We start from the raw sequence: 15,821 nt of genomic DNA on the forward strand, positions 1-15,821 counted from the left end.
GCTTGAAGTTTGCCATGGCAACAATGACAACTGTACACATGTCACATTTATTACATGGTTTTTAAAAACTTTTTGTAAGTAAAACCATTAAAAAAAAAACGAACTGCAGAGCAACTGACACTAATTCGGTAACAGTTTAACTGAGGAAAGGTTCATTTCTACTGTGTAATCAATGCAATCATGAAAAACAAACTGGACAGACATGTAATTTCATATCACGAAATCCACACAATGTAACAATGGAGACCAAAGCAGTCCATCCATGGTCACGACTAGTGAAGTTTCTAACACTGGCTATCTGGACAAGTTTCATCAGAGTATATATGACACTGTCAGAATGTGTGTGATGTGCTGGTGCGTGTTCTCATACAGACATACCAAACTATGAGCATCACAATCCCTCAGCCCTTATCAAACACTGGGAAGAGGGGGCGATGGAACTCTTAGGGGAAAGAGATCGTCATGGCATGCATTCACACCCATGCTCAGTCACACTGACTGACAGGTCATTGTGACCTATTAGGACCACGCACATGACAGTGAGAGAGGTTACAAAAATACAGCAATTAGTTGCAAACAGTAATATCAAAGAAACAAGATGGAAAACCTGACAGTCAAAAAATATAAAAATAGATAGGATACATAAAGATATTGTTACAAATATTAATGGACAGAATTCTCTAAACTGAACTGACTTTTGAGATCCCTTGACTTGCACAGTTCTTTTGTAAAATTAAAGCCACTTCCATTACATAGTAATCACTTCAGGTGTTGGACCTGTCATTGGAAAAACACAAACTATACAAATCTGGATTTCCCAAACAACCAAAACTCTGGCTACACCCCACTGACTTATATGGAGAAAATGGCAAACATGATTAAAAAGGATGTTGGTTTATCAATGAAGGAAGAGTTGTGATGTCTTCTGTCTGAAGTTGCTAATAGGGTTCTTCTGGAGCCAGTCATTACTTTAGAGTATAATCTTTACAATGGTATGATTGACTGATACTGACGAGCCATACTGGACATACTGACAGAATCCAAATATGGCGCATACGTGAATACAAATCATATCTGTGTAGTTACTGCTTGTCTTATGATTACGATCTGCTCTATGAAAGCCCAACTGTTTCAGAAGTGTTTCAGATATGAATGTTCAACAACAAAATAGAGTTGAAGGGCCAATGAAGATGTTTTTATCTCAATATCAAATCATTTCTGGATAACAATTAAATACCTGATTATTTTAGAAAACAAACAAAACTAGCTTCTTAGCTAAAAGCAATTTCTCAAGCAAGAATTTCGCTAGGACTGTCGAAGTGGTCTGAGTGAGGGGACTAATTAAAGGAGCATAATGGGAGGGACATGTAACCTGAAAACTAGCTATTGTTGGCAGAGAGGAGGGCAAACTCTCTTTGTTATTGGCCTATTAACTTAAACCGCCTGGTGATATTGCCATGTAGTCCATAACCCCACCCTTGCAAAACAAGATGACATTTTCAAACAGCTCTTACACTAAAGGGCATTATCATAATTTTCACAATTTTACAGCATTATTCCAACCTCAGTGTGGAAACATAAAACACAGGGAAAATAAAGTTTTTGACTGCACTGTCCCTTTAAAATGAGGACTTTTAGAACATTGTGACCTGGTCCTTGTGGGTCCTCGGGGGCACTGTAACTCTGGGAGTATGTTGCCCTTCATCAATACTTTAAGTGGTTTCTAATGCTCAGTCATATAGGGATTTTGTCCCTTCAAATTGCAGTGAATCATTTGTCAGCATTGTAAACAGAAAATCCAGTTAACAGTACATAGTCTTACTAACTGAAATGGCAGTAGGGCCAGATGAGACCGTTTTCAAGTGGAATACATATTATTACAAAGAGTAATACCATTCGTTTTCATTGCCCTCACACATACTTTTTAGTTTAGGATACATCTAACCAACAGGCCAACCCCGACGCTCTATAACACCACATTCACTAACATAGGACAACAAGCTTGATGATCTCATATTTCGAAACTATGACATCCTAGTAAAAGTTCAAAACAAGAAAACAGTTATGTGCTTCAGGTCAATTTAGGCCTAGATCAAGCGTTAAGCGGCGATAGCCGACACCCACATAGCTGATGTTTTGGCGGTGTTGGAGGTGGAACTGTCAAATCGGTGAGCAGCTACTCTTGATCGTTGTCAGGTAGTCATACCCGTCTCACATTACAAGTTCAGAACGAGAAAATGTGGGCTATATAGAAATAATGACGCTCAAATTGAAAATCATTCAACTAAATTTCTATCAGCCTAATCGAGTTGTAGATGACATCACACATTCCAGAATTCAAACTGGTAAACAACGCTGCATGGTATTCTTGTAGGGCTCTATTCAATCTGTAAAGCTGAAGTGTTACAGATTCCAGGATAGAAATGTAATGGTATTTTCCGATTGAGCCGACATATGCAGTGTTTACCATGAACACAGTCTCTGCTAATGCGGGAACACTGCCTTTAAATTTCAATCATGGTGTAAACCTGGACTTCTGCGGTGCGGATTGAATAAAGCCCTTAATGCTACTTCATGCAGCCAATGGCAATGTACGCTTTAGGTATAATGCCAGGAGCCGCTTGTGTTATTTGACAGCTCTAACGCAGTTCCACCTCTGACACAGCCACAACAACAGCTTTGCGGATGTTGTCTAAAGCGGATCTGATTGAATAGAGCCCTTAGTTGATAATGATTTGTCTTCAGATATGGCCGCCGGAGAAACATATTTTCAAAGTGCAAATCTTTTATCTTAAAAAAAAAAAAAATCTTCTTTCAATTCTAAGTACCTACTAGGGTACCTTGGGAGAATAGGTAGGTAGGTATGTCTGTGAACATGGCTGGGAACATCTGACCCTCAGTACACTATAGAAGAAAACAAAAGCACCACTATTCAGAGGACTGCTAAGACAAGAGTCCTTTAGTTCTCTTCATATCCTCAGGTCAGGTGGCATATTTACATGACAATACTCTCTTGGTTTAACCTTGGGTCCGATGTGAAGGGTGAAAGTAATTAAGCAACTTATGTCTGTAAAAAGAAGACTGTTCGTTTGAAAACTCTTCATTTGCATTTTCTTTTTAGTTGGGAGTAATTTTAAGGGGGTTGTTTCCACCTAATATTCATTCCGGTAGGGAATGTTTTTGTTTTGTTTTTCTTTCGCATGTCAATCGTCGAGTCCAAATGTTAAAAATGATCAAAGTTTGTTGTATCTCCTTCAGTTTGACTTCTTCATTTTCAGATGATACAGGCAGAATTCATAGGTACAAAGTGGTCAATGTCATTCAGTTTGCCAAGACCTTTTTCCTGTCTCTCTTCTTCCCTCTCTCTTTCCCTCCTCTCTCTCCCTCCTCTCTCTCTCTACCTCTCTCTCTTCTTCCCTCCTCTCTCTCCCTACCTCTCTCTCTTTCTTTCTCTCTTTTCACTGTGGAGTGGGAGCAGCGGTTGAGGAGTGGAGTGTATCCCCAGGGGCGCTGGACTCTGGGTTCAAAAAGAGGAGAAGAATTTGAGATGTGTAACACAAACATAGTGCAAAAACATTCAACAGTACAGTTCAAGTTAATTCCAATGGGTCACATGATCACCTTCATACAGTATTAGGTCATTACTGAAAATTCACAGTTGGTCAATACAAAATGTGACTCACCGTGGAGTGTTGGGGTGGTGTTGGTGCTGGAGTGGCCTGGCGGGCGGGGAGGTGAGGAGTGAGGACCACTAGGGGTCGGCTGGGGCTCAGTGGGCTGGGCCTGGGCAGAGGAAGGGCCAGTCATGGGGACGGAGGAGGCAGAGGGTGCTGGGCTGGGAGCTGGTTGTGGTGCAGGGATACTGGGGGCCGGCTGGGACTGGGTGGCTGAGGGGCCCTGGGGTGGGGGGCCCGTGGGAGCCGGGGCGGGGTGTGGGCCTCCAGTCTGGCTATGCTGCTGGTGCTGGATCTGTTGGAAGTGCTGCTGACGCGCCCTCATCTCTGCATACTTCAACTGCTCCATGTGGAACGACTGACGGTCTGCCAGCAGCTGCTGCCTCTGGTACTCCAACTACACACACACACACACACACACACACACACACACACACACACACACACACACACACACACACACACACACACACACACACACACACACACACACACACACACACACACACACACACACACACACACACACACACACACACACACACACGTAAATGCGCAGTCCAACCAACAAAGCAAAACCAACTAGTCCACTTAAACTAGATCCCCCATAATGCTTCGCTACTGCCTGACTCACAGCCTCCCTCTCTCGGTCCATGATAGTCTCCAGCTCTTCAAAGTGTCTCAGTTTGATCTCCAGCTTCTTCATCTGAGTCTCCACCAGCAGAGCCACCAGAGACTTGATCTTTCTCTCCTCCACCGCAGCCAGGTGCTATGGAGAGAGAAAGACAGAGAGGGAGGGAGGGATGGAGGGAGAGGGGGGTGGAGAGGAAGAGAGAGAGAAGAGGCATAGGGGAGAGAAAGGGTAGAGAAAATAATCTTTAGTATGTGAAAATAGCACAGACATATACTGAACTGATCATACTGTTTTTTGTATTTTCTTGCAATTATTTACATAAGTATTCAGACCCTTTGATATGAAACTCGAAATTGAGCTCAGGTGCATCCAGTTTCCATTGATCATCCTTGATGTTTTGACAACTTGATTAGAGTCCACCTGTGGAATATTCAATTGATTGGACATGATTTGGAAAGGCACATACCTGTCTATATAAGGTCCCACAGTTGACAGTGCATGTCAGAGCAAAAACCAAGCCATGAGGTCGAAGGAATTGTCCGTAGAGCTCTGCGACAGGATTGTGTCGTGGCACAGATCTGGGGAAGGGTACCAAAACATTTCTGCAGCATTGAAGGTCCCCGAGAACACAGTGGCCTCCATCATTCATAAATGGAAGAATTTTGGAAGCACCAAGACTCTTCCTAGAGCTGGCTGCCCGACCAAACTGAGCAGTCGGGGGAAAAGGTTGACCAAGAACCCAATGTTCACTCTGACAGAGCTCCAGAGTTCCTCTGTGGAGATGGGAGAAACTTACAGAAGGCTAACCATCTGCAGCACTCCACCAATCAGGCCTATATTGTAGAGTGGCCAGACGGAAGCCACTCTTCAGTAAAAGGCACATGAGAGCCCGCTTGGAGTTCGCCAAAAGGCACCTAAAGGACTGGTGTGAAGGTTCACCTTCCAACTGGACAACGCCCATAAGCACACAGCCAAGACAATGCAGTAGTGGCTTCGGGACAAGTCTTAATGTCCTTGAGTGGCCCAACCAGAGCCCGGACTTGAACCCAATGGAACATCTCTGGAGAGATTTGAAAATAGCTGTGCAGCAACGCTTCCATCCAACCTGACAGAGCTTGAGAGGATCTGAAGAGAAATGTAACCTTTATTTAACTAGGCAAGTCAGTTAAAAACAAATTATTATTTACAATGACGGCCTACCCCGGCCAAAGCTGGGCCAATTGTGCCGCCCTATGGGACACCCAATCACTGTCGGATGTGACACAGCCTGGATCCTAACCATAAAGGTGTGCCAAGCTTGTAGCGTCATACCTAAGAAGCCTCAAGGTTGTAATCGCTGCCAAAGGTGTTTCAACAAAGTATTGAGTAAAGGTTCTGAATACTTATGTAAATATGATATTACCCCTTAAAAAACTGTTTTTTCTTTGTCAATATGGGGTACTGTGTGTATATTGATGAAAAATACAACAATTTAATACATTTTAGAATAAGGCTGTAACGTAACAAAATGAGGAAAAAGTCAAGGTGACTGAATACTTTCCGACTGTATAACGTTACTGGAAGACAAAAAATACCACCTCATTTCTTATGAGATTTTAGGATGATTGTACGAACGGTCACATTTTTCTCTCATGTGGCCTCAACAGCGTGTTAGGCAAAATATGTGCTTTGATTGAAACTAAACACAGGTAAGCTATGCAGTTTAACACTATCTGCAAAAATATTTGCTCCACTGTAGAAAATTCAGAACAGGCATACTTGTAGGCTACTTGGAAACAACACTGTAGAACTCAATAAGATCTAAATGCATATCCCATGAAACTGATTGAGATCAAATGATTGGTATGCAGATGCTGCATGGACGTTTCAGAATCAGAACGTGATTCAGATCTTCAGCTGTGGGGAAAAGGGATCCAGGTGGGCGGGACGGGGTGGTTACCTCCGGATCCGCATTCTCTGCCTATTTTTGAATCCCTGGCGATTGGCTAGGAGAGCTGATTTTGAATCAGGTGCCTTCTAATGTAATTGTATGAACTATGGCAAAACTGATCGTAGATCAGCACTCCTACTCTGTGAAGCTTGATACATACAGCATCTGATCCTAGATCTGTGGTTAGGGGCATCATGCTAAACAAGGGTCAGAGGTCAGACCTTGGCTTTGACGGCAGCAGCAGCCAGAGCAGAGGCAGCAGCGGTAGCCAGGTTCCCCTCTCCCACATCCCGTTCCACCTTCGCCTTCCTTTCGCCCTCGCTCTCTCCTTCTCTCTGGCCCTCCTCCAAGGCCTCCTTCCCTTCCTTCTCCTTCTCTCTCTCACCTAATGCAGAGTGGGAAACATATAAATCACACTTAAATTTAGTATCTAAGAAAGAGAGACAGAATCCACTATTTTACAGAGATTACAGAGACATTCAAATTCAGTCACAGACATAAACATTACCCATCTCTGTCTCTGTCTTCTCAGACTCTCGGTCTCTCTCTCCTTCTCCCTCTCTCCCTCTCTCCTCCTCCTTCTTCCCGTTTTCTCCTTGCTTCTCATCCTCTTCCATGGCTCCATCTTTATTCTCCTGTTATCACCATGGGGATAAGGACAACAAGGTCAGCTCTTTACCGTTAATTGATTTTTTTTACCCCTTTTTCATGGTATCCAAATGGTAGTTACAGTCTTGTCTCATTGCTGCAAGTCCCGTAAGGATTCGGGAGAGGCGAAGTTTGAGAGTCGTGCATCCTCCGAAACACAACCCAGCCAAGCCGCACTGCTTCTTGACACAATGCCCGCTTAACCCGGAAGCCAGCCACACCAATGTGTCAGAGGAGTGTCAGAGGAAACACTGTGCATCTGGCGACCGTGTCAGCGTGCATTGCGTCCGGCCCGCCACAGGAGTCGATAGTGCGTGATGGGGCAAGAACATCCCTGCCGGCCAAACCCTCCCCTAACCCGGAAGGCCATGCCACTCGGGAGGCCGTCCTTACTGATACTTGAGTATCGATCATCACAACATAGACAATTCAGAACTGTTTGCCAGAAGACTCGACCACGCAAACACAGGTACAGTAGAAGTCCAAACAGACACCATACCTTGGTCTCCCTCTTCTCCTCACTGGATTGGCTGTCACTCTTACTCTCCTCACTGCTCTCTTCTGGAGGCAGAGAAAAGACAGATGAGTTGTCAGCCAGCCTTACGTCTACCCCACCTGCAACTCGTTTTTCAATTCAGATTGATAAACTATTGACATACATACTTATGTGGAAACATGACCAAAGACGACTATAGTTGTAGATAATAGTAGATGGAAGCTGTACCAGGTTTGTCTCCTTCCTCCAGGCTGGTGCCTGCGATGCCGCTGCCCTCCAGGCCGTAGAGGGGGTCCTGTCTGCCACTGGCCCGCGCCGCCTCCTCCACCCTCCTCACATGGGCCTCCACCAGTGCTGCTGGGACCTCCTCCTTCATACGAGAAAACTCCTCTGAGAGAGAGAGAAGAGAGAAACAGCTGAACGCTACACCCAATACACAATCCATCTCTAAAATGTCTCTCTTGAGAGAAGTTTTTTTTTTTACTTCAAGACACCTCCTGGTAAATAATGGTTAACTAAACAGTTATCTGACACAAATCAGGCCAGTCTTTACTGTGTGATCTGACCGACGGTTAGTTAGTGAGTTGACCCCTCACCCAGGGCAGACTTGGCGGCTGCGGAGGCCACGCGGGGGGTCCACCACGGAGGCCAGGAAGGCCACGGTGCTCATGACGGGGTTGCCTGCCTGGCTGAAGGGGACGGGCTGGTAGGCCAGGGGGCCCAGGGATGAGGACATGTCCTCCAGGTATGGGTCCTCAATGGGCAGACGCAGGAAGTGCAGGATACACTCGTCCTGGGTACGTGAGCCCACGTGCTCTGACACCTTGTTCCAGTCATCCTTGTACATCTCCAGACCCTGAAAGGGGAGGGATGATATGATTGATATTAATAATTATAATGTTATATTAAGCCTTAGATTTTGTTTTCAGATAAGTGCTTTGTGTGTTTTTGTTCCTCTCAACATGTTTTCAATTTTAAGTTTATTTGGATATAAAGGGCCTTTTGTTGAACCATTCTGTTGAATGGTAATAAAGTGGAGGAGACAGCTGTTAGTTACCTCTAGCAGCAGTAGTGTCTCCTGTTCGGTCCAGTCTCGCATGGCATTGGCAGCAGTCTTACTCTGTAGACAGGAAGAAGTAATATCACTGAAACACATCACTACTCTTTAATAGTTAGCTATACAGTGCATTATGATCCTCATCAGTCCTGCAGTGTTGTGAGCCATACCTTAGGAGGCCCAGTCTTCTTGCTGTACATGTCTGTCCTCAGGCCAAAGTTCTGCAGGTCGACTGGCTGCTTTTCCTTCACCTTATCTGGGAATGACAGAATCTGCTGGGCTGCCGGAGTCTAGAGGGGACAGAGAGAGAAGGTAAGTGGAGTGAAGCTACAGTCAAATAGAGACATCTAGAACCAAAATATAGATACAATTTGTGTGTGTGTGTGTGTGTGTGTGTGTGTGTGTGTGTGTGTGTGTGTGTGTGTGTGTGTGTGTGTGTGTGTGTGTGTGTGTGTGTGTGTGTGTGTGTGTGTGTGTGTGTGTGTGTGTGTGTGTGTGTGTGTGTGTGTGTGTGTGTGTACCTGAGATGCCTTGGGCTGCAGGGGCACCAGGCTGGAAGGGGTGTCAGCCAGGACGTGGAAGTGGGAGGTGGGCGGGGGGCCCATGGGGGTGGGCCGGCTCTCTGAATCCACCTGGTAGTTGATCAGACCCCACTGCTCTAGGAATGCATGCACCCTGAGGAGAGGAGGAGGTAAATGTTACTGCAGGAAGTAGATGAAAAAGAAAAGTATACACAACAATCACAGTGTGTACACAATGTACTACAGCAAGGGTGTCAAATCTGGTCTAAAGTTTTTTTTTTTTACTCAATAAACTTTAAAATATCTAAAACCGAATGGAAACTGTGTAGAAATGATAATGGAGCTGCATTCATACAGTTTCTTGACCGTGTCCATCTCTCTAATCAACCAAATGAAAGCTAGACAGTCAGGCAGCATCGAAAATTCCATGATGACCAGAGGACTAATTTTTGCACATTTTGACGGCAAGGAAATATAATCCATTTTCAGTGCGGCCCTCCAGACCTCGTTGAAGACCGAATGTGGCCCCCGGGGCAAAATTCGTTTGACACCCTTGTTCTACAGTGTTAAACCAGCCTGATCTGAGCGCAGAGGTCTGGTTTCATGAAGCTAGTATTATACTCTTCTTATAAGAATTACAAAACGGAGTAAACTGTAATGTGACTGTTGTAAATGTCCTGTGTGCAGCGAGTCCTCCTAACCTCATGATGGCACACACATCTCCGGCCAGGTTCCTACGACAGGCGGTGGAGGTGAGGTACTCCTGCGGGTTCAGCCTGTACGTGTCAATCATGAAGTTCCTGTAGGCCAGGTAACTGTGGAGAGATAGAGGAGAGATAGAGATTATTGTCAGTGAATATACAGTTAGGTCACTCCAAACCTTAAAGCTGTGTGAAAGATGTTGTTTTATGCATAACACAGAGGAGTGCATAAAGCTAGGCATGTAATATAATAATATGTTAGCGTGGGTTTACTCACATCTCAGGGGTTTTGGATTTGTAATATAATAATATGTTAGCGTGGGTTTACTCACATCTCAGGGGTTTTGGATTTGTAATATAATAATATGTTAGCGTGGGTTTACTCACATCTCAGGGGTTTTGGATTTGTTCTATAATAATATGTTAGCGTGGGTTTACTCACATCTCAGGGGTTTTGGATTTGTAATATAATAATATGTTAGCGTGGGTTTACTCACATCTCAGGGGTTTTGGATTTGTTCTATAATAATATGTTAGCGTGGGTTTACTCACATCTCAGGGGTTTTGGATTTGTAATATAATAATATGTTAGCGTGGGTTTACTCACATCTCAGGGGTTTTGGATTTGTAATATAATAATATGTTAGCGTGGGTTTACTCACATCTCAGGGGTTTTGGATTTGTAATATAATAATATGTTAGCGTGGGTTTACTCACATCTCAGGGGTTTTGGATTTGTTATATAATAATATGTTAGCGTGGGTTTACTCACATCTCAGGGGTTTTGGATTTGTAATATAATAATATGTTAGCGTGGGTTTACTCACATCTCAGGGGTTTTGGATTTGTTCTATAATAATATGTTAGCGTGGGTTTACTCACATCTCAGGGGTTTTGGATTTGTTATATAATAATATGTTAGCGTGGGTTTACTCACATCTCAGGGGTTTTGGATTTGTAATATAATAATATGTTAGCGTGGGTTTACTCACATCTCAGGGGTTTTGGATTTGTTCTATAATAATATGTTAGCGTGGGTTTACTCACATCTCAGGGGTTTTGGATTTGTAATATAATAATATGTTAGCGTGGGTTTACTCACATCTCAGGGGTTTTGGATTTGTTCTATAATAATATGTTAGCGTGGGTTTACTCACATCTCAGGGGTTTTGGATTTGTAATATAATAATATGTTAGCGTGGGTTTACTCACATCTCAGGGGTTTTGGATTTGTTCTATAATAATATGTTAGCGTGGGTTTACTCACATCTCAGGGGTTTTGGATTTGTAATATAATAATATGTTAGCGTGGGTTTACTCACATCTCAGGGGTTTTGGATTTGTAATATAATAATATGTTAGCGTGGGTTTACTCACATCTCAGGGGTTTTGGATTTGTAATATAATAATATGTTAGCGTGGGTTTACTCACATCTCAGGGGTTTTGGATTTGTTATATAATAATATGTTAGCGTGGGTTTACTCACATCTCAGGGGTTTTGGATTTGTAATATAATAATATGTTAGCGTGGGTTTACTCACATCTCAGGGGTTTTGGATTTGTTATATAATAATATGTTAGCGTGGGTTTACTCACATCTCAGGGGTTTTGGATTTGTAATATAATAATATGTTAGCGTGGGTTTACTCACATCTCAGGGGTTTTGGATTTGTAATATAATAATATGTTAGCGTGGGTTTACTCACATCTCAGGGGTTTTGGATTTGTAATATAATAATATGTTAGCGTGGGTTTACTCACATCTCAGGGGTTTTGGATTTGTAATATAATAATATGTTAGCGTGGGTTTACTCACATCTCAGGGGTTTTGGATTTGTAATATAATAATATGTTAGCGTGGGTTTACTCACATCTCAGGGGTTTTGGATTTGTAATATAATAATATGTTAGCGTGGGTTTACTCGTGGGTTTACATCTCAGGGGTTTTGGATTTGTAATATAATAATATGTTAGCGTGGGTTTACTCACATCTCAGGGGTTTTGGATTTGTAATATAATAATATGTTAGCGTGGGTTTACTCACATCTCAGGGGTTTTGGATTTGTAATATAATAATATGTTAGCGTGGGTTTACTCACATCTCAGGGGTTTTGGATTTGTAATATAATAATATGTTAGCGTGGGTTTACTCACATCTCAGGGGTTTTGGATTTGTAATATAATAATATGTTAGCGTGGGTTTACTCACATCTCAGGGGTTTTGGATTTGTAATATAATAATATGTTAGCGTGGGTTTACTCACATCTCAGGGGTTTTGGATTTGTAATATAATAATATGTTAGCGTGGGTTTACTCATCTCAGGGGTTTTGGATTTGTAATATAATAATATGGGTTTACTCACATCTCAGGGGTTTTGGATTTGATTTGTAATATAATAATATGTTAGCGTGGGTTTACTCACATCTCAGGGGTTTTGGATTTGTAATATAATAATATGTTAGCGTGGGTTTACTCACATCTCAGGGGTTTTGGATTTGTAATATAATAATATGTTAGCGTGGGTTTACTCACATCTCAGGGGTTTTGGATTTGTAATATAATAATATGTTAGCGTGGGTTTACTCACATCTCAGGGGTTTTGGATTTGTAATATAATAATATGTTAGCGTGGGTTTACTCACATCTCAGGGGTTTTGGATTTGTAATATAATAATATGTTAGCGTGGGTTTACTCACATCTCAGGGGTTTTGGATTTGTTATATAATAATATGTTAGCGTGGGTTTACTCACATCTCAGGGGTTTTGATTTGTAATATAATAATATGTTTGTTTACTCACATCTATAATAATATGTTAGCGTGGGTTTACTCACATCTCAGGGGTTTTGGATTTGTTAATATAATAATATGTTAGCGTGGGTTTACTCACATCTCAGGGGTTTTGGATTTGTAATATAATAATATGTTAGCGTGGGTTTACTCACATCTCAGGGGTTTTGGATTTGTTATATAATAATATAATAATAGGGGTTTTGGATTTGTAATATAATAATATGTTAGCGTGGGTTTACTCACATCTCAGGGGTTTTGGATTTGTAATATAATAATATGTTAGCGTGGGTTTACTCACATCTCAGGGGTTTTGGATTTGTAATATAATAATATGTTAGCGTGGGTTTACTCACATCTCAGGGGTTTTGGATTTGTAATATAATAATATGTTAGCGTGGGTTTACTCACATCTCAGGGGTTTTGGATTTGTAATATAATAATATGTTAGCGTGGGTTTACTCACATCTCAGGGGTTTTGGATTTGTAATATAATAATATGTTAGCGTGGGTTTACTCACATCTCAGGGGTTTTGGATTTGTAATATAATAATATGTTAGCGTGGGTTTACTCACATCTCAGGGGTTTTGGATTTGTAATATAATAATATGTTAGCGTGGGTTTACTCACATCTCAGGGGTTTTGGATTTGTAATATAATAATATCACATCTCAGGGGTTTTGGATTTGTAATATAATAATATGTTAGCGTGGGTTTACTCACATCTCAGGGGTTTTGGATTTGTAATATAATAATATGTTAGCGTGGGTTTACTCACATCTCAGGGGTTTTGGATTTGTAATATAATAATATGTTAGCGTGGGTTTACTCACATCTCAGGGGTTTTGGATTTGTAATATAATAATATGTTAGCGTGGGTTTACTCACATCTCAGGGGTTTTGGATTTGTAATATAATAATATGTTAGCGTGGGTTTACTCACATCTCAGGGGTTTTGGATTTGTAATATAATAATATGTTAGCGTGGGTTTACTCACATCTCAGGGGTTTTGGATTTGTAATATAATAATATGTTAGCGTGGGTTTACTCACATCTCAGGGGTTTTGGATTTGTAATATAATAATATGTTAGCGTGGGTTTACTCACATCTCAGGGGTTTTGGATTTGTAATATAATAATATGTTATGTTTTACATCTCAGGGGTTTACTCACATCTAATATGTTAGGGTTTACTCACATTTTGGATTTGTAATATAATAATATGTTAGCGTGGGTTTACTCACATCTCAGGGGTTTTGGATTTGTAATATAATAATATGTTAGCGTGGGTTTACTCACATCTCAGGGGTTTTGGATTTGTTATATAATAATATGTTAGTGGGTTCACATCTCAGGGGTTTTGGATTTGTAATATAATAATATGTTAGCGTGGGTTTACTCACATCTCAGGGGTTTTGGATTTGTAATATAATAATATGTTAGCGTGGGTTTACTCACATCTCAGGGGTTTTGGATTTGTAATATAATAATATGTTAGCGTGGGTTTACTCACATCTCAGGGGTTTTGGATTTGTAATATAATAATATGTTAGCGTGGGTTTACTCACATCTCAGGGGTTTTGGATTTGTAATATAATAATATGTTAGCGTGGGTTTACTCACATCTCAGGGGTTTTGGATTTGTAATATAATAATATGTTAGCGTGGGTTTACTCACATCTCAGGGGTTTTGGATTTGTAATATAATAATATGTTAGCGTGGGTTTACTCACATCTCAGGGGTTTTGGATTTGTAATATAATAATATGTTAGCGTGGGTTTACTCACATCTCAGGGGTTTTGGATTTGTAATATAATAATATGTTAGCGTGGGTTTACTCACATCTCAGGGGTTTTGGATTTGTAATATAATAATATGTTAGCGTGGGTTTACTCACATCTCAGGGGTTTTGGATTTGTAATATAATAATATGTTAGCGTGGGTTTACTCACATCTCAGGGGTTTTGGATTTGTAATATAATAATATGTTAGCGTGGGTTTACTCACATCTCAGGGGTTTTGGATTTGTAATATAATAATATGTTAGCGTGGGTTTACTCACATCTCAGGGGTTTTGGGGTTTACTCACATCTCAGGGGTTTTGGATTTGTAATATAATAATATGTTAGCGTGGGTTTATCACATCTCAGGGGTTTTGGATTTGTAATATAATAATATGTTAGGTTTACTCACATCTCAGGGGTTTTGGATTTGTAATATAATAATATGTTAGCGTGGGTTTACTCACATCTCAGGGGTTTTGGATTTGTAATATAATAATATGTTAGCGTGGGTTTACTCACATCTCAGGGGTTTTGGATTTGTAATATAATAATATGTTAGCGTGGGTTTACTCACATCTCAGGGGTTTTGGATTTGTAATATAATAATATGTTAGCGTGGGTTTACTCACATCTCAGGGGTTTTGGATTTGTAATATAATAATATGTTAGCGTGGGTTTACTCACATCTCAGGGGTTTTGGATTTGTAATATAATAATATGTTAGCGTGGGTTTACTCACATCTCAGGGGTTTTGGATTTGTAATATAATAATATGTTAGCGTGGGTTTACTCACATCTCAGGGGTTTTGGATTTGTAATATAATAATATGTTAGCGTGGGTTTACTCACATCTCAGGGGTTTTGGATTTGTAATATAATAATATGTTAGCGTGGGTTTACTCACATCTCAGGGTTTTGGATTTGTAATATAATAATATGTTAGCGTGGGTTTACTCACATCTCAGGGTTTTGGATTTGTAATATAATAATATGTTAGCGTGGGTTTACTCACATCTCAGGGGTTTTGGATTTGTAATATAATAATATGTTAGCGTGGGTTTACTCACATCTCAGGGGTTTTGGATTTGTAATATAATAATATGTTAGCGTGGGTTTACTCACATCTCAGGGGTTTTGGATTTGTAATATAATAATATGTTAGCGTGGGTTTACTCACATCTCAGGGGTTTTGGATTTGTAATATAATAATATGTTAGCGTGGGTTTACTCACATCTCAGGGGTTTTGGATTTGTAATATAATAATATGTTAGCGTGGGTTTACTCACATCTCAGGGGTTTTGGATTTGTAATATAATAATATGTTAGGTGGGTTTACTCACATCTCAGGGGTTTTGGATTTGTAATATAATAATATGTTAGCGTGGGTTTACTCACATCTCAGGGGTTTTGGATTTGTAATATAATAATATGTTAGCGTGGGTTTACTCACATCTCAGGGGTTTTGGATTTGTAATATAATAATATGTTAGCGTGGGTTTACTCACATCTCAGGGGTTTTGGATTTGTAATATAATAATATGTTAGCGTGGGTTTACTCACATCTCAGGGGTTTTGGATT

General features: G+C 40.9%; 1 protein-coding gene across 1 annotated transcript in view; it reads right to left on the bottom strand.

Annotated features, from left to right (window-relative positions):
* Window positions 1-96: 96 nt before the first annotated feature.
* LOC124031290 (SWI/SNF complex subunit SMARCC2-like) overlaps window positions 97-15,821 on the bottom strand; it is a 40,722-nt gene continuing 24,997 nt past the window's right edge. Inside the window, 13 exon segments of the mRNA XM_046342359.1 lie at window positions 97-3,517; window positions 3,684-4,071; window positions 4,309-4,443; window positions 6,460-6,623; window positions 6,747-6,873; window positions 7,386-7,447; window positions 7,611-7,772; window positions 7,979-8,015; window positions 8,017-8,238; window positions 8,440-8,502; window positions 8,610-8,729; window positions 8,961-9,114; window positions 9,662-9,775. Coding sequence (XP_046198315.1) covers window positions 3,459-3,517; window positions 3,684-4,071; window positions 4,309-4,443; window positions 6,460-6,623; window positions 6,747-6,873; window positions 7,386-7,447; window positions 7,611-7,772; window positions 7,979-8,015; window positions 8,017-8,238; window positions 8,440-8,502; window positions 8,610-8,729; window positions 8,961-9,114; window positions 9,662-9,775 — 1,807 coding nt within the window. The 3' untranslated portion in view covers window positions 97-3,458.

This window comes from Oncorhynchus gorbuscha, linkage group LG03 (assembly GCF_021184085.1).
Source record: "Oncorhynchus gorbuscha isolate QuinsamMale2020 ecotype Even-year linkage group LG03, OgorEven_v1.0, whole genome shotgun sequence".
Classification (NCBI taxonomy): domain Eukaryota; kingdom Metazoa; phylum Chordata; class Actinopteri; order Salmoniformes; family Salmonidae; genus Oncorhynchus; species Oncorhynchus gorbuscha.